This window comes from Malania oleifera, chromosome 9, assembly GCF_029873635.1.
Source record: "Malania oleifera isolate guangnan ecotype guangnan chromosome 9, ASM2987363v1, whole genome shotgun sequence".
In the NCBI taxonomy this organism is placed as follows: Eukaryota; Viridiplantae; Streptophyta; class Magnoliopsida; order Santalales; family Ximeniaceae; genus Malania; species Malania oleifera.
The window spans coordinates 59767778-59792239 of record NC_080425.1 but is presented as its reverse complement, the minus strand read 5'-3'; the positions used below and the strand labels follow the sequence as shown (position 1 = coordinate 59792239).

At 35.8% G+C, this 24462-nt stretch overlaps 1 protein-coding gene across 5 annotated transcripts; it reads left to right on the top strand.

Moving 5' to 3' along the window:
- Nucleotides 1–427: 427 nt before the first annotated feature.
- On the top strand, nucleotides 428–18643 carry LOC131164647 (probable lipid phosphate phosphatase beta). 5 transcript variants are annotated; one of them, XR_009139305.1, is made up of 3 exons: nucleotides 431–1059; nucleotides 17172–17295; nucleotides 18400–18643. XR_009139305.1 is itself a non-coding variant. In XM_058121997.1 (2 exons), the coding sequence occupies exons 1-2, from the start codon at nucleotides 555–557 to the stop codon at nucleotides 18423–18425; spliced, it is 531 nt and encodes a 176-aa protein (XP_057977980.1). In that variant the 5' UTR covers nucleotides 428–554; the 3' UTR covers nucleotides 18426–18643. The 5 variants fall into 5 exon arrangements, 2 of the variants coding, with proteins under 2 accessions (XP_057977980.1, XP_057977981.1); XR_009139306.1 differs by lacking the exon at nucleotides 17172–17295 and adding an exon at nucleotides 12530–12596; XR_009139307.1 differs by lacking the exon at nucleotides 18400–18643 and adding an exon at nucleotides 12530–12596 and having other exon boundaries at nucleotides 17172–17297.
- Nucleotides 18644–24462: the final 5819 nt, after the last annotated feature.

The window sequence follows — 24462 nt, the reverse complement described above, 5'->3', positions numbered from 1 at the left end:
ATTTATTAGTTCATTATTTCTAATGAATTATCAATACAAATTGCAAATGACATAATCATGCATATTAATTATTTGATAGAATTGTTTTTATTTTTTAAAACATTTTCCTAAAAATTTAATTGAAAAATTCAATATTTAAGAGGTATATTTAGTGTTGTTTGAATAAAAATTTCATTGGGTAATTTTTTTTGATTAAATTGACATAATTTTAAGAAAATTGATTTTTAATTTTAATAAACATAATTAAGGCCCAATAAAAAATCATCAAGAGTCTAAATCAACTAACAAAACCTAACAAGCCAAGATTTAGTTTGATTTAGGCAATTGAGGTTTGGTACAAATTGAACCGAACCGAACCGTAAACTAATTGCACCCCTAACTTCACCTATTAAAACTCGAAGGCATGTTCTTGTATTTTGTATAGATTCCCGACTAAAACACAGTTTTAGTTTTTATGGTTGTTGATGCTTGTAAACGACAACGTTTAGCTAACTCCTAATTTGCTACATATTTATCTCGCAACGGACTCACGCCCGACACGCGGACGTTTTCTAATGGAATCGAAACCCTCACCGCCCGAACCCACCACCCCCGCCGCTGCCACCACGCTCCGCCACCGTCTGGCCAACCTTGACGCTACCCTCTCTCACCAGCTTCATACTTTCTCGCAGCCCCTTCCCCGCGCGGTCCTCTTATTTCTCGAACTTTCCGGCGATGGTCGCTTCTTCTTCCCCGTTGTCATCTCTCTACTCCTTTCCTCCTCCTCCTCCTCCTCCTCCTCCTCCTCTTCCTCTTCCTCTTCCTCTTCCTCTTCCTTCTCCGCTTCCCTCCACCGCATTTTCGCCTCTCTTCTTCTCGGTGGCCTCCTCGACCTCGTCCTCGTCGGCCTTGCGAAGCACTTTGTCCGTCGACCCCGCCCCGTTTACAACAAGGGCATGCACCTCACCGTCGCCGTTGATCACTGGTCCTTCCCCAGCGGCCACTCCTCTAGGGTTTGCTTCATCGCTTCATTCTTGTGCCTCTTGTATGCGCCTGTCACGGAGTCTATCAAGCATTACGGTAAGCCGGCTGATTTTGTGGTTTTGATTGCTTCATTGTGGGCTGTCGCGACCTCGGTTTCTAGGGTTTTGCTGGGACGGCATTTTGTTTTCGATGTTTTTGCTGGCGCATGTTTGGGTGTTTTTGAAGCTCTCCTCGTGTTTTACTTTTCGAAGGATTTTATATTGAGCTGAGACAATGTTTCCCCATGTAATGTATGCATTTTCTTGGGGAAATTGTCGAGATTGTGTCAAGAAATTGTACAGTACAATTGTCGGGAGAAAATTAATCATTGTTTAATCACTATGATTTGTCATAACTGTTCATTCTTCCTTACATATGCTTTTGTTCGGTGAGCCAGTAAGTGATATTTTAAAATGTATAAATGCTTAATATTGATGAGGAATTTTATTATGATTGCCTTGTGGCTTAGCTTTATCTGTTCTCTTCTTTGGACCGTGTTTTGCTGGAGTTTCCTTCATGGATTTAGTTTCATTAAGGCAGTTACTTCATTGTATTGTCGTTCTTAATCAAGCTTAACTTCTTTTTGAGCTCAAACATGTTTGTCCAGACTTGGTTCAGATTGGACATGAACAGTAAAAACTAAATTATGCTTGACCTGCCTATACACGTTGGTTAGCAAGTCGCTATTGTATTCAAATATTAATGCTGCTTTATGTTCATGGCCATATCTCTTCATCACTTTTCTTATGATGCCATTCATCATTTTTGTTGTTTTTATTTTGATATTTGTTATCAGTACATTCCCTTAAATGGAAAATTAGTTCAAAATAGGAAGATTAGTGAGAATTTAACTTATGCCATCTATGATATGATATGATGTTTTATAAGGCTCAATTGAGGTTGGCCTTGAGATGAGGCATGCCCAAAATACCTTCTGGCAAAATCTAATATATCAAATCCCCAAAAGGCCAAAGCCTTATAATTTGAGGCTTATGCATTACAACATTAATTGAGGGTTATGCATTTTTGGAGTGTGAATCTCTTGAACTGTAACTTTTCTAAAGTAATTGATTGTTGCATCTTAGATGAAATAAATTTTATCTATGTTATGTTATGGCTATCTCTTGGCATGATTTAATTAGTGAATCCAAGTTACTATTCGTAGAATGCCCAAGAAGTAGTTTACAAATTTAATTTAATTTTAAAATTTTATTTGTAATATTCTTATTGTTTCTTTATTTTAATATGTATATGTGATTTACCTAAAAAAAAAAAAAAAAAAAATTCAAAAAAGGCTTACGCCTCACCTTCATGTTTCAAAACATTGTTATGATATGTGTGTGATTAATACATTTTTGCTAGCATATATACAAAGGTATGCTATCCAACAATTGGTAGTTTGGAATAGGGGTGAGCATAATTCGGTTAAAACCGAATTAAATGAGTAAATTCGGTCGGTTCGGTTTGGTTAAATATTTATTCGGTTCAATTTGATTTTCATTCTTGTTGAATTTTGATTTTCGATTTTCGGATCGATTTTTGGTTTCGGTTAACTCGGTTAACCGAATAGTATAAATTAATTATAAATAATTATATATATTATATATTAAAATATTTTATATGTTATATATATACTAAAATTTTATTTATTTTTTATATATTATATATATATTAAAATTTTATATATTATATATATTATTTATATTTTATATGTATTAAAAAACAATATTTATATATATTAAAATATTAAATTGGTTAACCGATTTAATCGAAATTCGTTTTAGTCAGTTTTGAGTTCAGATAAATATGGAATTTCGGTCGGTTCGGTTCGGTTAATGAGATATTTTAACTGAATATTTTCGGTTAATTAACCGCATAGACCGAATGCTCGCCCCTAGCTTGGAAGGACTACTTTCTTTCATCTAGGCTGTTTGGTGATGGTTTATTGAGACTTAATAAATCCTTTTGAGAATGAAACAAAAAATGGAGTACAATTGACAAAAAAGGGAAAATTTGGTTTAGAAGACACTGTATGGTTCCCATCATTTTGTTTTCTCCCCTTATGACAAATTTCTTCCTTACTAGTTTGTTAGATTTTGAGGCTTCGACATGTCAAGCGAACCCATACTCGTTTGTCTATTCTAACACATCTTGAATTAGTGGGTTAGCTTGGACACTTTTTATTAGGTCATTTATAGGCTAAAGAATTAGCAACTATTGAAGGGTTGAAATTGATCCATCTATACCCATTTTAAAACTTAACCCAATAGTAGACCCAATTATTAAGCAAGATTAAAAATGGATCCCCGAGATTTAAAAAAATAACGAACCAAATTGAGAGAGAGAGAGAGAGTCTCAGCATTGTGTCAAAAAAAGAAAAAAAACTTAAAAAGTAACGAATTGAACAAAAATCCAAAATGCAAGGGTAGACCATTCTTCAGTAGAAGATCTGCAAAAATGTAGAGAATGAAACTCCAATAAGAATGATTATAAATAGATGTGTGTGTGTGGTGGGTAACTGTTAGTGCATATTAAGTATTTACATAGCCCTATATGACACCAAAATGTCAAACAAATGACTTGAAAATCGTTTATGTATTTTTTGATTATATTTCTTAATCAAACATAACTTCGCCTATGATGCGCTTAGTGTATTAATCTTTTCACACATAGCTGGTCCCAAGTTCATGTAAAGGAGGAGGGTAGTGTTAGGTAGCTGGCAGTCACCATAAAACTTGTTAGATCACTATGATATAAATTCTTACAGGTTATTCTTTGGGATGTTCCCTACGAGCGACGCATTGCACTTATACCACCTAGGTGTAGTGAAAAGGGGCGAGGGTGGGTTAGATCGTTGCCCCGAAGTGACATGCCGTGTCATTGAATGGGTATAGTATCAAATATGTGAGGGTTCTTGCATCATTCTGGACTTGGGCGGGTAAAGAAGTTAGTTGAGGAGATGAGGATTAGATTAATAACTTGGAATATAGGGACGCTTATGGGTAAAGACATGGCAATTGTGGACATAATGATTAGAAGAAAAATTAATCTAATTTGCCTTCAAGAAACTAAGTGGGTGGGGGAGAAAGTTAGAGAAATTGAAAGATCATGATTTAAACTTTGGTACACTAAAAAAGAAAAAACATAAGAATGGGGTAGGAATTATTGTAGACAAAAAATTAAAGATAACATAGTAGATGTCAAAAGAATAGGAGATAGAATTATAAAAATCAAGATGGTCCTAGGTCAAATGATAATAAATGTCGTTAGTGCTTATGCTCCTCTAGTAGGCTTAGTAGAAAACCTTAAGAGACAATTTTGGGAAGATATGGATAGTATTATACAAGACATGTCAGGGATTGAGAAAATATTCATAGAAGTAAATCTGAATAGACATGTTGAAAGGGATAATAAAGGTTATGAAAGGATACATGGAGGATATGGATATGGAGACAAAAAATGAGCCTAGGGAGATGATCTTAGATTTAGTCATGTCATATGATTTTATTACAATGAATACTTGCTTTAAGAAAAGAGAAGAACACTTGGTAACCTTCAAAAGTGGACATAGTAAAAGTCAAATAGATTTTATTCTTAATTAAAAGGATAGATTGTTTATCATGTAAGCCTGCAAGGATTGTAAAGTTATCCCAAGTGAAGCTTAGCCACACTACATAGCATTTTAGTGTTAGATTTATGTATTAGAAAATAGAAGATAAAGGATAAAATAAACCAGTATAAAAGAACTAGGTGGTGGAACCTAAAGGAAAAAAATATAATAAAATTTAACGTTAACATGATTAAATATGGTGATTGGATTATAAAGGATGATGTTGACATAAAGCAGGATAGCTAATTCTATTAAAAAGATAGAAAAAAAGATTTTAGGCGAATCAAGAAAAAGATTCTCGATAGCAAAGAAAGTTGGTGGTAGGATCAAGATGTCCAACACTGTAAAGGACAAAAAGAATTTGATATAGAACATGGCAAAAATGTAGAAACATGGAAAACTTTGTAAAATATAAAGAGACGAGAAAAAATGCAAAAAAGGCCGTTAGTGAAGCTAAACATAGATCATTTAATAATGTTTATACTAGATTAGATACAAAAGGAGAAAGAGACTTATTTAAACTTGTTAGAGTTAGAGAAAGAAAGAGTAAGGACTTAGCTAATGTAAAATGTATAAAAAACGAGGATGATATTATCTTGGTTAAGGAAGAAGACATAAAAGAAAGATGACGAAATGACTTTAATAAGCTATTTAATGAAAACCAAATAGAAGGTTCAAACTTAGAATTGAAAAAAGAGAAAAAGACAAAAAATATGAGATTTATTTGCAATATTAGAGTTAACGTAGTTAAATTCACTAAAAAGGTGTAAAAATGGAAAAGTTATAGGACCAAATAACATCCCAATTGAAATTTGGAAATGCTTAGGTGATAATAGAATTTATGGTTAACTAACTTATTTAACACAATTGTAAAAATAAAAATAAAGGAGATATTCAAAATTGTAATAGCTATCTTGGAATTAAACTTATGAGTCATACGCTAAAATTGTGGGAAAGGGTAGATGAACAAACATTAAGGCTAAAAGCGATGGTCTCAAAAGGCCAATTTGATTTTATGCCTAGGAGATCTACTATAGAAACTATATATATTTTAAGAAGATTAATGGACAAGTTTAGGAAAAAGAAGAGGAACTTGCATATGGTATTTGTTGATTTAGAGAAAACATATGATAGGGTACCTAGGGAAGTTTTGCGGTGGATTTAAAAAAAAAAGGTGTATATAGTAGGTATATTGATGTCATTAAGGATATGTACGATGTGGTAGTGACTAGTATTAGGATTATAGGTGGAGAGACTATAGAATTTCCAATCATAATAGGTGTACATAAAGGATTTGCTTTGAGCCCTTATCTGTTTGGTTTAGTGATGGATGAATTAACTAGGAGTATCCAAGATGAGGTTCCACGGTGTATGTTATTTGCAAATGATATTATCTTGATTTATGAAACTGAGGGTGGAGTAGAATCTAAGTAAGAATTATGGAGAGAAGTTTTAGAATCTAGAGGTTTTAGGATAATTAGAAATAAGACAGAATATATAAAATATAATTTCAGTAATAGTAGGTGGAATATTGGAGACAAAGTCAAACTTGATGATGAAGAATTCAATAACCGTAGTAGATTTCGATACCTTGGATCTATTATGCAAGCTGAAGGAGAAATTGAGAAGATTGAATGCATAGAATTGAAGCAGGTTGGGTAAAATGGAAAATTGCTTCGAGTATGCTTTGTGATTGTAGAATAGTCTTAAAATTTAAAAGGGAAGTTTTATAGGATGGTTGATGCTATATGAATTAGAATGTTGGGCGACTAAGAAACAACATATCCAAAAAGTAAAAGCTGCCAAGATGAGAATTCTTAGATGGATGAGTGGCACAACGTTAAAGAATAAATTAAGAAATGAATATATTCATGGTAAGTTAGGCGTAGCTTCTGTAGAAGATAAAGGAGAGACGACTTAGATGGTTTGGACATTTGCAATGTAGGCTAGATAATGCGCTTGGGAGGAAGAGTGAATTAGTTATTGTGAGGGGTAGTAGAAGGGGTAGGGGTAGACCTAAAATAACTTGGAATGAGATAGTAAGGATTTAATAGCCTTGAATTTGTTGAAGGAAATTGTCCATGATTACAATTGGCAGAAAATGATTCATGTAGCTGATCCCACCTTGTGGGACTTGAGGCTTGGTTTGTTGTTTGTTGTTGTATTTCTTAATCAAACATACCTATTGGGGGCACCGCTCAATGATTAAAGAGAAAGTGAGTTTGTGACGAGAAAGGAAGAATGGAAATTGTTGAGTATCTTTCCCTATTTATTGAGTTCATCTGTTATTTTTAACTTAAATCACCTTAGGCTTAAGATTGAACTATTTTACTGTTCTTAATTTTATTTTTGATTTAGAATTGCTTATTTTTTCTTGATTATTTTATTTGTACTGATTATGCGAAAGCTTGTGACCTTTCTTCTGAAGTCTAAATCATATGATGATTGATAACAAATCTAAGTTAAGTTTGCTTTTGACTTTTATATAATTTCATTGGTGCTTCTAATGATTTCATTATCAAAGGTGTTCTTGAAGAGGAGAATTGATTTAAAATCTTCAGTGCAGTAAAACATCTGCAAGACTTTGTTTTGCATTTAAATATTCTAAGTGTGGTCGACTAGCGTGATCACTTATTGTGATAATCATAAGGTGGTAGATGTGGCATTTTTAAATTTTAGGGGTAATCTATTTGTGTTTTTTTGAAATTATATCATATATTTGCTTCTATTTTGTGTCTTTGTATTTTTACGAACCATTCAAAGCTAAAATTAAGATAGGACAAATCAAGAAATTGATGAAAATAATAAAGATTTATAAATGCTTTTGCAATTAATGAACTGCACACCTTTTCTTCGTTTGTTGAGTAAGTTGTGAAGTTAATATTTTGCAACTGGTCAATTGGTGCATGGCATGTTTTGGACATTTGTGATTTGCAATCTCCAAACTTGGATCAGAGGAAACATCCTACATTTGAAGACATGTGGTGATGTGGCTTATTCTGATTTAAAGGACGAAGACATGGAGCAATTGCACTGGGAACTCTAGTACGTGATGTGCTAGCCTTGAAAGCCTCGAAACGGAATCAGTCGAGCAATCAACCTCATTACTTTATTTGTGGAAAAAATTTATAATTAAAATGGAGAACTGTGAAAATATTTAGAACTTAAACACATGCATAGAATTTAATCGAGCACTAGGAATTTGATAGAGCTGAATGGCTGTAATGGATTTGTATCTCGTGATGTCATTCTTGGTAATTAGGACATAAAGCCTTGTTCTGTTGATTTTAGCTGATTCAAGATTCTTACTTCAGTGGTTGCAACCATCTTCTCTAAACAAATATAAAATTGCAAACGATGCAGTCTATTCATAAGTTGATTTTTAGCCAAGGATTGTGACTACAAGCACTTAGAAAGTTACATCATAGGCCTTCACACGCAAAGTGTTGGTGAAACCCCTAAACATGCTAAAAATAAGCATTTGGTACATGTAGATCTTGGAGTTAGGGGATCCCTAATGTTTGGGGTCAAAGTAGCAGTAGTCTTTAATATGGGGTTGTATATATATTTTTGTTTGGACAGGATTATTTTTGTGCTCAAGCATATGTATTTAGGAGTACGGCTGGTCTTGTGGCTTTTGTCTCTGCCACCCGACTATTCCTGAACTCTTTTCTCTCCTTTACAATTTCTATTTGTACTTAGATAACTGATCATATTACTGAGTCTTATGAAATGGTGCCAGTATGATCAAAACATTCAATGATTCAAACTTGAGTGATCTGATTGTTGTCTAGTCTCTCCTCGCCCTCCCCTTCTTCCTGTCGTCAGTTCTTGGACTAGAGATTTTTCTTCTTTTGAGAGTCATTTAAGCCTTTCTTTTTTTCTTCTTTAGTCATGTGCATCCTTTTATTGGGTGCTATGTGTGGATGATTTTATTTATTTTTGTACGAAGACAGTCTCTTTTCTGTCTTCTTAGAGCTTGTGGCACTGGTTGTAATGTGCCCCTCTATTTGCAGCAGTTGGCTGATGAGAAGGTAGTTGTATACTGTTTCTTTTGTTTTTGAGAAATGACTAGGTAGCTGTTGCTGTTCTGATGTTTCCTTCGTTGATTATGGCGTGATGATGCTGTTTTGGTGCAGTTCTCATGCTGTTTCTTTGTGGTTGATTGCCTATAATCATATATCAAGTGTTAGTTGATTTTCAGTTGGCTCCTGTTCATGTATCCACCTGCTTCAAGTTGACCTGATTGTGCATTTATTGTTTTTACTGTTATGGAAGACATAAGTTTGAATTAAGAGTGAAAAGAAATTAGAACATATATCATTGGATTCATCAATCCTTTCTATGTTTTGTTTTGTTTTTTTTTTTCTTAAAAGAAGAACAAAGTTCCTTCATTGAAGGATGTTAGACAACCTCTTCACCTAAAAGCTTGTGGGCCAAACAATGTATCTCAAACTTTAACACTCTCCTGCACATGCAGCCCGACTGCATGCGGAGAGATAAACACACGATAATATCACCCATTATAGGGGATACCATAATTTTTTAAGTACCACAAAATAAACATGGGCATCAAGACTAGAACCCAAGACTTCCTTATAACCAGCTTTGGTACCATGTTAGACAACCACTTACATTAAAAGCTTAAGCTATTAGGTTGTGGGCCAACAATGTATATCAATTATCAAGTTTTAACAGAGGACAAATAGGAAAAATTCATGGAAAGTTACAAATCCCACCATGTAATAGCGTACCTACATGTCTTCATCGAAATTGTGTCCCGATTGGAAGACTGAGATCTAACTACCAAGACTTTGAGCTATTTGGACATATCATGAAATGGTTCATGTATGTTTGTTGCCTGGGGTAACAAGATCAGGTTGGCAAGAATTAAAATATTTCTTGACTTCTATTATCATCAATAATACAAGTTTCTTTCCCATTCTGTATAAAGAGGCTTTGGTTGTTTGCTAATTCTTGTTCAAGCAATTCTTGCCATCCATACAGAGTGTTTTAATCGAAGTTTTTTGTCTATAGCGATAGTCTATTGTTCCATGGAGCTAAGGTCCAAAATATGGAAGAAGTAAGTTTCTTCATGACTCTTACCACCTAGTCAATTTTCTTCCCTTCCAATTCCTCTTCCGTGGCCACATATATTTCTGGTTAAGGAACAAGTATTGACAAGACAAACCAAGAATGAATTGCAATCAAGAAGTCACATGATTCTATTTCCATTGTTTTTATCCATATCCTGAAAATCCTATTTCGGTTAGATCTAAGATGAACTAGAACTAGGAAATAGGATTTGCTTTTTTCAATACAATATCTAATTTAATTCAAGACATTCAATTAAATAAAATATTATATATAATTTAAATAGAACACATACATATTTTATATTATACAGTATAAATATATATATATATATTCTTTACATTATTTTTATATGAATTATATATTTTATATAATATAATTATATTATAATATAATATAATATAATGTATTGAGTATAATTATTATATGTTAATTTATAATTCTAATATATAATGTATAATGTTTTTTTCCCCTGTTATTTGACGGGAGACACACAGTTGCTTATTCGTTCTATTTCTTTCTCCCATGAATCATATGTTTAAAACTAGGATAGAATATTCTCAATTCCATTCAATTAGGCATATTTTGGGGATTCTTTTGGAGTAATTTATCTGGAAATGCCCGAGCTGTTTGTGTGCCTGCAATTATTGGTTGTGATCTGTGTGATCATGGCTCATTTTGGCATGATTTGTGAGTTGATTTATGTGTGCTATTCCTCCTAGGATGCTGTAATAGCAATTTTGTGGTCGTGGTAGCTTTTTTGAAGTTATGGAGAGCGTTGCTGTGTGTCATGAGCTAAGCTTGTTCAGGGCATTATGCTTGCCTATGACCGCTTATCTCATGTGCTTAGGATGGGTTTCCATCATGTAAATACTAGTGTAGGGTTAATTTCTGCTAGTAGAGTCTTTGTAAGCCAAATAAGGCAGTATGACTCCTCGGTCACTTTGATGTTTCCTAGTGCCAGGATGATAATTACATAAAAACCTCTTTAGGGGGAGGGTGAGTGTTCATCAGTCATTGTAAAACTCACTAGCAATTGTCAACGTGCTTAGCCTACTTGCCTCCCTCGCTAAGTACGACATGTCAACGGAGGATTTGTTAATGAATTACGTTTGCTTCAATATTTACTGCTTGGTTGCCACGGCTTTCATGAATTGATTATTATTTCCGCTGCTATCTGATTGAATGTTAATGAAAGTGCTTCGTGGATGAATGTTGGTAAACAATAGGCTGGCTAGTTAAGCAAGAGTGCTTTAGCTAGCGCCGCACGGCCCTTCACAACGGTGTGAAAAAGTCGGACGGTGACACTGTGTGCTGTGCCAACTTTATGTTGTTGCTGGGTTGTGCTGGTTTGTAATTTTTCTGGATCCAGTTGGCCTTCAGTGAGTGGTCAGCGTATTTCGTGTGTCCTGTGATGTGTTGAGTGCTGTTGTTATGGCTTCAATGGACAATATTTAGGATTTGTTTTTGGAAAGACCCATGGCTTGGGAATGTTTCTTTTTCCACTTCTTTACCTCGTCTTGTTAGACTATGCTTTGAGTCAAACATAGCTGTTTCATTTTTTGTGGACAATGTGAGTAGCGTTTTGGTCTCTTGGAATCCTCATTTAGAAGACTTCTAAATGATAGGGAGATGGTAAAGTTGTCTTCCTTGTTATTCGTATTGAACAATTGCAACTTATTTTTGGGAAGGGAAGGTCGTTCTTTGTATCTATATCATTTGGGGGTGTTTTCTTGTAAATTATTCTTTGAATTTTTCACCTATTCAAACTCTCTCTTTCCTCCTTATCTTGTTATTTGGAAGGTTAAAGTTCCTCCAAAACTAAAAGCAATTTACTTGGTTAATTGTGCATAAAAAAAATTAATACCAATAACTTGCTGCAAACGAGGAGACCTTTGAAGGCTTTCTCTCAGATGTTTGCATCCTCTATTATTAGAATTCTGAAATAGCCTCCCATCTCTTTTTTGCTTTGTGACTTTGCATGGAGGATTTGGATTAAATTGTTTGGTATTATGGAAGAGAATTGGATTTGCCCCTTTTCAGTGGAAGACTTGTTAGTCATCTTTTTCGCTGGCTTTGTAGGAAGGATTGGACCTTCCCTATGGAAGTGTAGCAAGTGTGTAGTTTTATGGGGTTTATGGTTGGAACATAACATGCGGATTTTTTTTGGGAAGAAGTTGAATTCATCTTTGGTGTCAGAAAAAATTCAGTTTTTGACTTGTTAATGGTGTGTCAAGTTTGGAATTTTTGAGGAAGCTAGTTCTCAGGATTTAAATAGGGATTGGGGGAACTAATTGGCTTAAATTTTGTTGTTTTAGTTTTTTTTTTCCCCTTGTTTAGCCCAGATATTTTTGGGAGATGTCTTATTCTCTCTCCTTGTAAATTCTTTCCCTATTAATGGAATTTATTTTGCTATCTAAAAAAAAAAAAAGCTACCATATCTTCCCAAAATAGTTTTTTAAGGCTTTTTGTTAAGGCTACTTGAGGAGCATAAGCACGAATGATATTATCTTTTGTCCTAAGACCATCTTGAATCTTGATTTTTGTGATTCTATCTCCTAATCTCTTAACATGTACAACATGCACTATTTTTTAAGTCTTTGTCTATAATGATTTGAACATACCATACTTTAAATCCTGAATTTTCAATTTTTCGAGCTTTTCCCCTTATCCTCTTAGTTTCTACAATATAGATTATGTTAATATTTTTTTCCAATCACTATACAGTTATCTCCAAGCTTTTATCAATAATTGCCTCTATATTCCAAGTTACTAATCTAACCCTAGTCTTTTGAGCTAACTTCTTGACCTGCCCATGTTCAGAATGATACAACAATCCTCGCATATTTGACCTCTACTTGGACGCTGACATGGCACACTGCTTCAGGGGGTAATGACCTAGCCCATTCTTGCCCCTTTTTTGTTACACTCAAGTGGTATAAGTGCAATATGTCGTTCATAGGTGATGTCCTAGTGAATAATGTATAAGGATTCGTATCATAGATATTTTACAAGTTGTACATTGGACGTTGTTGTCGGCTACCTAATGCAACCCTCTTCTATTACTTGCTTAGATCAAAACATTTGAATTGTTTTTAACAAGTTTAGTATTGCAAAAAATGAATTCATATCTTTTACTCGTTTCATATCATCTGCGATGGCTGCAACCATTACACAATTATTGTTACTCTTACACGGACCACTACCATCGTCTACGTGAACTGTTATCAGCTTTTTAGAAACATGGGCTTGGTCAACAATCGGTCTGACTGGCCCAGTGTCTTATTGAGCTAGACATTGATTTAACTTTTAATACCATGATGGTACCTTTTATCATGGGAAAGAAAGTAGTGGTGTTAGAGACAAGGTTCAAGGGGAGGTTTATTGGTGTTTTTAGTAAAGGTGTTGGTGTGGTGGTACTTGTATTTGCACTCAATACGGGATCAATGACAATGTTGATCAATGTTGGGTTCTTCATGGAAAACTATTCTAAGTCAACGAGTCTTTTGTTGGTTGTGATCTTGAAGTCGATTCTTCCAGCACACTTGGCCCTTCTACTAGGGCATGAGTACATCATCCATTATGTTTCAAAAGGAGTATATCAATCTTACCTACATTGTCCAACTTTCTAACTAAACCTTCTACTTCATCAAGCACAATTGTGAACCTGTGTCTCATTTTGGTACAAAAGGGCTTCTAGCCTCTTCATCCTCTCATCCTTGGATTATTGATTTAGATGCCTCATCCCACTTAACATGTAGACTTGATTTATTTTAGTTCTTCAAACCTGATATGCAATACTCTAAAGGTGACTTGCTTGTGGTTCAGATATTCATGTTTCGGGTTGTGGAGACTGGAGATATTCCCCTTTCCGTTTATTCCTCTCCCATCTGTGTTGCTCGTGCTCAAATTTCCCTTGAATTTGTTAGTTATAAGCCATTTGATGAAGTCTCTTAACTGTCTAAGTCTCTTAACTGACAAGCGACCTTTTATCCTTTTCATTATGTCATAAGATTTCCAAAAGAAGATTGGTGGAGGGTTGAGACGGATGACCTATATTATTTAGATGATGGGGGTGGTGGTAGTTCCTGTTTCTCCCCAACATCTTCATTCTCCTCTTATGGTGTTTATTTGGATCATTGGCATGCTTGTTTCTGACATCCATATCTTTTGAAGCTATAGCAAGTTTTTCCAATTTTGAGTCTGTTTCTCGTCTAGAGTGCCAAGCATGTCAGTTGGGGAAACAAAATAGGTCTTCATCTTCTTATGGAACTAGGATGGAGCCTCCCAGTGGGTCTTTATTTTTTTCTTGTTCATTTTAATATTTGGATCAAGAACTGATTTCACTATTGGTATTTTGTGTCTTTTGTGGATGGTTCCTCTCTTGTGACTTGGTTAAATAAAGAATGAAATAAAGAATTATTCGTTGGTATTAAAGTTTTTTGGTCTGATATAGCTCTTGAATTAATTAGAATTGTATCAAGATATTTTTGTTTAGATAAAAAGAATATTCACCAAACTGCATTTGTTCATACTCCCTGGTAGGAGTGGATGTAAGGAAGAATGGTGATAGTGGATATAATAGGATCCTTGCTTTTTGATAATGCTCTTGAATATCCTATTTGTTTCATTAATCAGGTGTCATCTAGTGCCTTGCCTTACCTTGCCAGTGCCTCTTCTCCTGAATTATCCATCTTTGACAACTATAGGAATAAAAAAAAGTCTCTTCGAGGGAAAGCTCGAACCCCATCAACGTGCTACCTTAACTAGTGATATTATTGAGGAGAAAACACAAAAGAAAAAAATCTCATGCAAAGTGTCACGGACCCCCAAAATGGGACTCAAGTAAGGGTCGTGCGGCACTCGTTGAGTGCTCTCCCCCGACGAGTCAGCCAAATCTCACACGTTCAAGCCTGCAAGCACGAGCACCAGGTGAGTCTCAATACTCAAGAGAAACAAGGAACAATATGATATCACACGAGCAATATATTCACATACACGGAATAAGGCTACAACAATCAGGTATATAACAATCCAAGGCAACAAAACCCCATAATGAAAATGACTACTTGTATTATTCAAATCCAAGAGAATAACTATACAAACGTTATCAAATAATAATATATTCATTCTAAATCCCTGGAGAATACAATTATAGCAGTATCTCTCTCCCCCTTTTCCCCATTACATTGTCACTCCCTAACACAAAGCTTAATCCCTTGAGACCCTTATTAAGCTTACCCCAATCCTCGTCAGATCCAACACTTTTTGATTTTTAGGACAATTGAAGCCTTTGAAGGCCATTAAAGTCTTTTATTGTTGTCATAAATTAGCAATATTTCCTTGATCATGGGACATCATAGTGATTTGCTAGACTTGCCAGGTTAGTAATCCGATGTTTCATAAGAGAACCAAGCACATTGAATTCAATTGTTATTTTGTGAGAAATGTTGTGTTGAAGAAGATTGTGACTTCTATTTTATGACTACCTGGACCCAGTTTGGAGATTTGCTTAGTAATGCCATGTGTAGACATGCTTTGCTTGCCTTATTTTTTTTTGGCTAGACCAGAGGAATACAGCGCACTGGACAGAAAATGAAAAGAGGATCAAACAACAGAGCAACAATATTATGAGTTTTTTTGTAGGGGGCTGGGGGTGTTAGACTGGCATTAGGTTACTTTTTTATGTCACAGAATACCTATTTTTAGGAATAGAATGGTTACAATAGAAGAATTTGATAGTACACACATGCACAGAAAAAAAGAAAAAAATGATTTTGCCATGAAACAAGTTACAGTGCAAAAATTTTGTGGATCCATACTAAGGAATAGAAAAGGAATGACTATTTCCAAACTGTCATAGGAATATCGACTCCTTTCATATTCCATGCTGGATGCAATAACACACTTTTTTCATGGGTAACCTCTTTCTAAATTATTATATTCCGCTTATGCAACATTCATTACATTCTCATTGTATTCTACCATATTCTTAGGAATAGCGTTCTGCAGACCCAATGTAACCTTAGTGCTTTTGGTATAAGGTTGTATTTGTTCGGGGGAATTTTTGTCCTCGTCAGTATGTATATAGGAGCATGGCTGATATTAAAGTCCTCATCTCTGTTGGCCGACTCTATTCCTTGCCTTTTCCCTCTCTATTTCTCTCTTCCTAGTTTTGGGTGTATAGATACTTGGCTAACATATCAGATTTAGGGATATTATGACAGGGTTTAAACCTTGTGTATGATACAAACTTGTAGGTTTAAGCCTTGAAGCATTAGAGTTAGTTCAGTAATTGAGGTGGGCTGCTATGTGGGCAATAGAGCAATCTTTGGCTAGTATTAACTAAATCGAGCACATATTTGCTGATAGATCTAAGCTGGAAAAGAAAAGCCATAAAGTAGAAGCTGGTAGCGTCAATCAATTGTTAAGTTTTTGCTTTATTCAGTTTCAGATAAGTTATTGGATAATGCATTGTTGTTGGCTGGTTGATTGATTGATTGCGTCTTTGCATCTGTCCAGTTTTAACTAAGCATCATGCCTATAGTGGATTCACTTTCACAATGAGAATTATTATATGCGTCTGTCTAGGTTGAAAAGGCTGATCATAGATGCACTTGACATTTGCTTATATGCCTTTTTTTGTTGAAAAGGATAGACACTATATTAATGAAACTGTGTGCAAGGGAGGAAAAGGGAAGGAAGAAAAGTGCATTGCTGTAAAGAAAATGGAAGGGAGAATATATTAATGAGGACAAAGTCGTAATTTCAGTTAATCTGTCCAATGGATGAGGCTCTTCCCTTCTATTTTTCTCCTTCCTTCCCTGGGAGGTGTTTTTTTTTATATATGTTGGGGCCCTGGTGGGGAGGGAGGAAAAGCTCTCTTCTTACTCTTTCCCCTTAGTTTAATACCTGGCCAAAAAGGGAAAAAAAAATGTCTTCATTAGGTTCTTCCTTTTTTTCTATATTAGAAAATAAAAAATAGGTGCTTTCACTCACTCCCTTTTTTTGCCCCTTATGTTTTTTCCCTATAAAATGCAATGCGGGCAGTAGATACTTGCTTGTACTAGAATAGTAGTAGTAGTTCTTCTTCTTCTTCTTCTTATTATAACTATTGAAAATTTGAGGTTCATGGCAGCAGGAATAGGATAAATTTAGTTTGGTACATCTTTCATTTATGCGTAGGGTGGGTGATTTAGCGAGTAGTGACTGACCTTTAAGGGACCAAAGGAATCTATCTTCACTGTCTGCTTGTTTGATTGAAATCTGATCCAGACCTGTTTTGGCCAGGGGTTTCTGGCAGAGATTTTTCAAGTCGTCCTTTTTTTTTTTTTTTTTTTTTTTTGGGGTGTATAATTGCTGCTACTGAAAAAATGCATAAACATTCTTGAATTGTCATAAGTTTATCCTTAATGCTGGTTGATGTGTGACTAATCTTTTTGAGTGGCTGAAACCATTGCCCCAGGAGGTCCTAGTGGGGAAACAATGTGGAGTCCATGGTGTTTCTGGTGACTTAATGCATTCCGTCATTTGAGGCTGGTCCCAGGGTTGCAATGGGTATAGATGGAAGGTTGCTGTCGAATGATAAGGTATGTTTGAGTTTGGCTATGGCAATGGGGATAGAGTTTGTCACGTAGTGGGACATCTTGCATATGACCTTTTGTTTTTGAATCCTCAAGGGGGCCATAAACTAGCCCTAAACTGACGTGCAATCCTCCTAGAGCACTTGGATTGCATGTGTTGATGTTTTATTCAATTGGCTCTTAAGATATATGGAAAGGGTGGATGGAATTAGAATAGACTCATCTCACTCATGTCGGCTGGATACCATCCACATGAATTTTGGTGATACAGCAACTATCAATGTCAAAGGTTAAAGGGGTGGACGCCTTTCACCATCTAGGATATTAGGATCGCCAGCTTCTTGGAGTGTTGCTGAGTCCATATTTACGATCTCAATTATTTTAGGCCCGTCTTTCTCTTATCTTTCCTATAGCCTCGAACAATTTAATTATTTATTTTGGTTGGAGCGTTATTTGGTCTACTTGACAAGGTGCATGAACCTTCTTTAACTACCTTCTCTTTAGAAGTGCCACGCCAAGTTTCATAGTCTTGGGGTCAATTTCAATGAGGTATTGTTGCTTTGGGCCATGGTTTTGTACTATAAACATGTCTTAGTTAATGTTCAAACCATCCTTATAAGTTTAGGATTTTCTTAATACACATTGACTGTAGAACGGTGACATTCTCTCCCGTCTAATTTTTGACGTCATCATTAGAGGGTCTTTGGCAGGGTTTTACATGATAATAACTTTCGGTGTGATGGTCTTGGGTTTAACTCTAGTGAGATATTGTTTACCTCTCGCTTGTCATATAAAAGGTACCTCACATAAATGAAGTCTAAATTATTATTTTAAGTCCAAAATTTTTTTAGTATACATTCGATTTGGGACTGTACACCTAACTTATCAATGATAATTTATTCCTTAAAATTATTTTTAGAGTTATATTGTGAATTTATCATAGCACTCCAATTCATGCAAGGTAGTTGGTCGTAATCAATCATCTTTTAAATTTAAAAAAAAAAAAAAAAGTATTCCACATTTACACATCTTTCAAAACACTCATTTGTACTATGCAATTTGCCAGAATTTTATGTATTATGTGTTCAAATTTTTTCTTTTATGTTGTAGGTCTTGAGATTGAATCTTGGGAGTGATAGAAGTACGAGATGGGAGATGGACCTCCTCTAGTTGTGTACCCTAGGTCCAATTTGGCGTTCAATTGACAAAAAAGAAAAAAAAGAAAAATACTAATATCAGGATTTTGGTGGCTGTCAAATTTAATGTTTTGTCCATTATTCATAAAATGATTAAAATTGCATTGTGTATGTTCTCTTGCTCCTACTTATCTAAAACTATATAGATTTTAGAGCTTCTCCCCACTTTCAATTTAGATTTTACTCCTTTAATTTTGTCAATGAACACAATATCATTTATAAACAACATATACCATAGAGTTAGTTGTGGAAGCTTATACAAGGTAATAAATAACTAAAATTAAAAAAAAAAATGGTTTAGAATTCAAAGCAAACTTGGATGTTCACTCATTTGAGATTTGGGATTACTTGACTTTTTCATGAGATATTAACAGCCATTAGTCTCTTGTACTAATGCGTGCTGACATCTACGTGAAATTCCCCAGAAAATTTGCTTCTTTGCAACTTCATTGACATCTTTCTTGAGGCCCCTTCAATAGTTTGGGCAAGGGCTGTCGGTAACCTACTCAAATGCTTACTCCGCTTAACTCTCATAGAATGGCAGCGCAGGCAAAAAGAAGGCGGCCATTTCCCTTGCAAAGAAGGGAGATATGATGGTGACGGAGTCGACAGCTCCAACTCCTTGATGACATCTTGTTTTGAAGTTAAAAAAAAAAGCAGCTTTTCGACGTGGGGAACCTGAGCAATATTAAAATTTTAGACCACCTGTCAAAGTAGAGTTGAATTTTTGAATTTAATTTCTTGCCTAGGACGGTTTCTTCTCAATGTACCTTGACTTTTAAATGAAAACATCCCCTTGCATTGCGTTTGAGGTTAGGGAAAGTGCTGGAAAGAGAAGAAAAAAGAAAAAGGAAAAAGAAAAAAGAGAAAGTCAAGCGAATGTAACGGTTTTCCATCCAAGTAGTAGTGTGGATTTGTTTCAGGGTCATGAGGAGTGTAGACATGGACAAGCAAGGGCGTATTAAATCAATCCAACCTCGGTTATGTCGCCATACTGCGTCATGAGATTGGGATTGGGGCCATACTTGGCTTGGCTTGGACAGGGGCAGGGTGTGTGATTGGAGGAGCAGAGGCATGAGATGGACATATGCAATGCATGTGAAAGGGAAAGAAGGAAAGCCTGGAAAGAGCGCATTCAAGGAAGGCCAATGGCTTGGGAGGCGAGGCGACGGATGGAGGGATGAGTAAGTGCGGTATGCAGTTCCCTTTGAACGCATACGTACGTATGCTGCTCTGCTCTCCTCTCCCCTTGCTCATATAATAAATCACCTGAGATTTGGACATTTCCTTTGAAAGCAAAGGGCCACTGAACCATCTATGTGCCAGGCTATTAATTTTGTAATTACTTTTTGCCAGTGTCTGTGTACCTGAACTTTTGCATTACTGCACTGCCCACAACACAGCCAGAGGAGTAGAGGACCTCCCTCCCTCCGTCTCTGGGCTGCGAGACTGTGTCAGAGGAGAAAGACTGACACTGTTGTGTTGGAAAAACTTGCTGCGAGGTTTTTGAGAGATGCATGACGATGACATTGCATTCATCATTAGAACCTCTGCTGTCTGACCCCATCTACTTCCCACGCATAATAACACACAGTGTGTGTGTGTGTGTGATAGAGAGAGAGAGAGATCAGTTGGTGGCCATATTGATATTTTTTTGGTCATGGGCCTCGTGGCTATAAAAATGTTTTGCCCGTTGGAGATCCAAAATCAAGGGGCCGCAAATGGACAAGCTTTAAAACTTAGCTTAACAAGCTTTTAGGGTCAAGGACCACAAGTTAAACTCAACTCTCTCCCAATAGAGTCGGTCAATATTCACTCGTTTAAGTCTGCAAACATGAGCACCACATAAGTCTCGCAACCACTCATAATCATGATATATTAATATAGACACCAATAGATCATGAAAGCAAGAGACATTCAAACTCAATGATAAATAAAACTACTTATTCAAGAGAATAGCTACACAAGTCATAACACAAGTAATTTAATATTCATTTACAAATCCTTGGAGAATACATGTAAAATCATCTCTTTCCCCTATTTAATCCCTCTTACATTGTCATCCCCTAACATTCTTCTCCACTCATTTCGTCGACAACTTGTTGATTTGTTGTAAGGAGTCTTCTATCTTCAGGTTCAGTTGTTGTTGTTGTTGTTGTTGTTATTGTTGTTTTGAAGTTCATGAAATCTTAGATCTTTTGTGTGAGATGCTTGAGGTCTTCTGTCTTGTCACCACCCTTCCTAGCCCAACCAAGTGTTGTTGTTGACGATCTTCATCATTGTTGACTCTATCTGCAAGGATCTTCGCTACATCTCTGGCTACTGTCTCTTTGTGGCATCTCTAGCTATCGTCTTCATTTTCGGAAGGGTTGAGCTCCTACACTTCTATATGTACCGATCTTCTTCATGGACTTGAAGCTGTTTTAAGTCGCTATTGGGAAGAATTAGTGAATGGATTGACCTTTCATATTATCTTAGAAGTCTTTCGAGTAGTACTTTTCTAAGTACTAGGTTTCTAGCTTCAAACTGTCATGGTCATCGCTCTTTGTATGCATGGGTCTTTGTGAGTTTGTAGGCTTTCAAGCAAATGTCCGTCCTAGGAGCCGTCAAAAGAGTGTCTCAGATTTGGTTGTTCATCTGTCACCATCTCAACAAGACATGATTAGTTGCAACATATTTCACAAAATTAATTCAAAATTAATACATCTAATAGGAAAACATAATTTCACAAAAGCGGGCAAGTATTTCCCCCCCATCCCTCTCGCTATTTGGGCTCTCAGGGACTCCCCAAAAGCATTAGGGTGCCCACCATACTCTTCTTTTCTCCTAAGTCCGTGTTCAAGACTTCTGTTCCCTTTTGGAATGTTTTCAATGCATTCAAGGCCTTCTGCTCTGGACATTCTACTACAGGATGGAGCCTTGTGAATGCACAGAAAACACGCAAGTGGCGGTCGGTGCACCCAATTCCTTGCATCTTTGTCCTTCCACTTTCTCATTGTTAAGGTCCCTTATCGTTCAAGAAGCTATTAGATCCCATGTCGCTTCCCATGCTTGTGGGTCTATACACTTGGGTAGATCTCTGTCAAATGTTAGGTATTTTTTTTTTCTAAGAACTATTTGAGTAATCGTCTAATTGTCCAACTGTTGTGAGGGTTTGGTTTGAGAAATCCTTTAATCGTCCAGCTGTTGGGAGAGTTGAGGGAAGGTCATGAACCCCTTGCCTTCGTAGCTCGTTCTTTGACCATGTTTTGAGTCCTTGAAGGAAATGGAAGACTTTGTCAGAATTCACCATATCCTTGATGTCGAGCATTAGGGTTTGGAACTCCCGTACATAACTTCCTATCGACCCTGTCTGCTCACTACAAGAAAATTGGTTATTAGTGACGATTTTAAATCGTCACTAACAATAAAAAAATCGTCACTAGTATTATTAGTCACTATTATATCAGTATTAGTGATAGTTACAACTTTGTCAGTATATCTGTGGATACTAATAATTATTAGTGATGAACAATTCAAACCATCACTAATAGTGCAATATTAGTGACAAATGTCTTCCATCACTAATATCGTAAGACCGTCACTATAAATCATACATTCTCTGCTCAAATTCGTCACTAAAGCTGAAGTATTAGTGACGATCATTAAATCGTCTCTAATGTTACGGATATTAAAACCATCACTAATTATATACTATTAGTCATGGTTGTAAAACCGTTACTAATATTGTGCCTTTAGTGATGAATTTGAACGCATAAAATGTTTTAGTGACGGTTTATAAACCGTCACTAATAGTTCATCCTGTTATTATTAGTAACGATTTTGCAAACCATCACTAATACTTTTAAACAATTTTTTTTTTTTGGAAATTCCTGTAAAAACCTGTAATTACATTTTGGCATGCATAAAAGTAAATTAGAATTAACAAAACATTCATAAATTATTCAAAATTCAAATACAAATTATTCAAATTTCAAATACATATATACAAATACAAATTGAAATTAAAAAATAAAAAATAGTTCTGTTCAGCTAACAAAGAATATAGGAAAATGCAAAATTAAAATTTTGTGCATTCGACCCGACTATAGTGCTTGTCATCGTCGTAGTGGTGTGATAACTGCAAACTCTACAAAATAATAATTATACAAGAAATTAGTATACAATGTACATTATAGTGTGTGTGTGTGTGTGTGTGTGTGTGTCTATATATATATATATATATATATATATATATATATATATGTATACTATAATTAAATATGATTTGATAGTAAAATGATTGGACATTCGAACATAGTGTAAAAAAAATGATACAATGGTAAATAATTAAATTTGATCATCCGAAAGTCACCCCACTCGGTTCAAACCTCGTATGACCGAATTGTAAGCTAAGTTTACGTACTAATTAGTTTGTTTGTATTCTAACTTTGCTTTTAAGTGGAGAAAAACTCTTGGGGAGTAATTTTTGGGGACCGTTAGATTTGGCATGTCCAGTTTGATGTGACGGACATGTCGGGACTGATTGAACTCGGTTTGGACCTCGTATGCCTGAATTGGACACTTGGGTGGTTAAAATAAATTAAGTTTACTAAGTTTCTTTCTATTATAACTTCACTTCTAAATGGGGAAAAAGCTCTCGGGGTGGAGTTTTTGGGGACTGTCAGATACGGCACATCCAGTTCGATGTGACCCATGTGTTGGGACTGACTGAGCTCGGTTTGGATCTCGTATGCTCGAATTGGACACTTGGGTGGTTAAATTCAACTAAGTGTACTAAGTTCGCCTCTAAGCGTATAATTTTCAATTGGCATGGAGTTTTGGGGGACCGTCAGATCCGACACATCTAGTTTGATGTGACGAACGTTTCGGGACTGACCGAGCTCAGTTTGGATCTCGTATGGCTAAGTGTCGGACACTTGGGTGGTTAAAATGAACTAAGTTTATGAAGTGTGTTTTTTTGTCCTGTTATAACTTCGCTTCTAAGTGGGGAAAAAGCTATTACATCCAACACTTCCAGTTCAATGTGATGGATGAGTTGTGGCTAACCGAGCTCGGTTTGAACCTCGTATGCCTGAATTGGATACTTAGGTGGTTAAATTCAACTAAGTGTACTAAATTCATCTCTAAACGTATAATTTTCAATTAACATGGAGTTTTTGGGGACTGTTAGATCCGACACGTCCAATTCAATGTGATAGACATGTCGGGACTGACCAAACTCGGTTTGGACCTCGTATGCTCGATTTGGACCTCGTATGTTCGATTTGGACACTTGGGTGGTATAAATGAACTAAGTTTACCGAGCTCGGTTTGGACCTCGTATGCTCGATTTGGACACTTGGGTGGTTAAAATGAACTAAGTTTACTAAGTTTTTTTTTTTTTTTTATTATAATTTCGCTTCTAAGTGGGGAAAAACTGTCGGGGAAAAGTTTTTGGGGATCATCAGATTCGGCACGTCCAGTTCAATGTGATGGATGTGTTGGGACTTACCAAGCTCGGTTTGGATCTCGTATGGCCGATTTGGACACTTGGGTTGTTAAATTCTCTAAGTTTACTAAGTTTTTTTTTTTTATTATAACTTCGCTTCTAAGTGGGAAAAAGTTCTCGGGGAGGAGTTTTTTGGGACTGTTAGATTCGGCACGTCCAGTTTGATGTGATGGACATGTTGGGACTAACCGAGCTTGGTTTGGACCTCGTATGCTTGAATTGGATACTTGGGTGGTTAAATTCAATTAAGTGTACTAAGTTCGCCTCTAAACGTATAATTTTCAATTGGCATGGAGTTTTTGGGGACTGTCAGATCCAGCACGTCCAGTTCGATGTGACGGATGTGTCGGAACTGACCGAGCTCGGTTTGGACCTCGTATGCCCGATTTGGACACTTGGGTTGTTAAATTCAACTAAATTTATTATGTTTTTTTCTATTATAACTTCGCTTCTAAGTGGGGAAAAAGCTCTCAAGGAGGAGTTTTT

Bases quoted from the DNA above. Each gene is read 5' to 3' on its own strand.
- LOC131164647 (XM_058121997.1), top strand. From the start codon at position 555: ATGGAATCGAAACCCTCACCGCCCGAACCCACCACCCCCGCCGCTGCC. The intron at 1,060-18,399 runs GTAAGCCGGCTG...TTTATGTTGTAG, and splicing joins GGAGTCTATCAAGCATTACG to GTCTTGAGATTGAATCTTGG.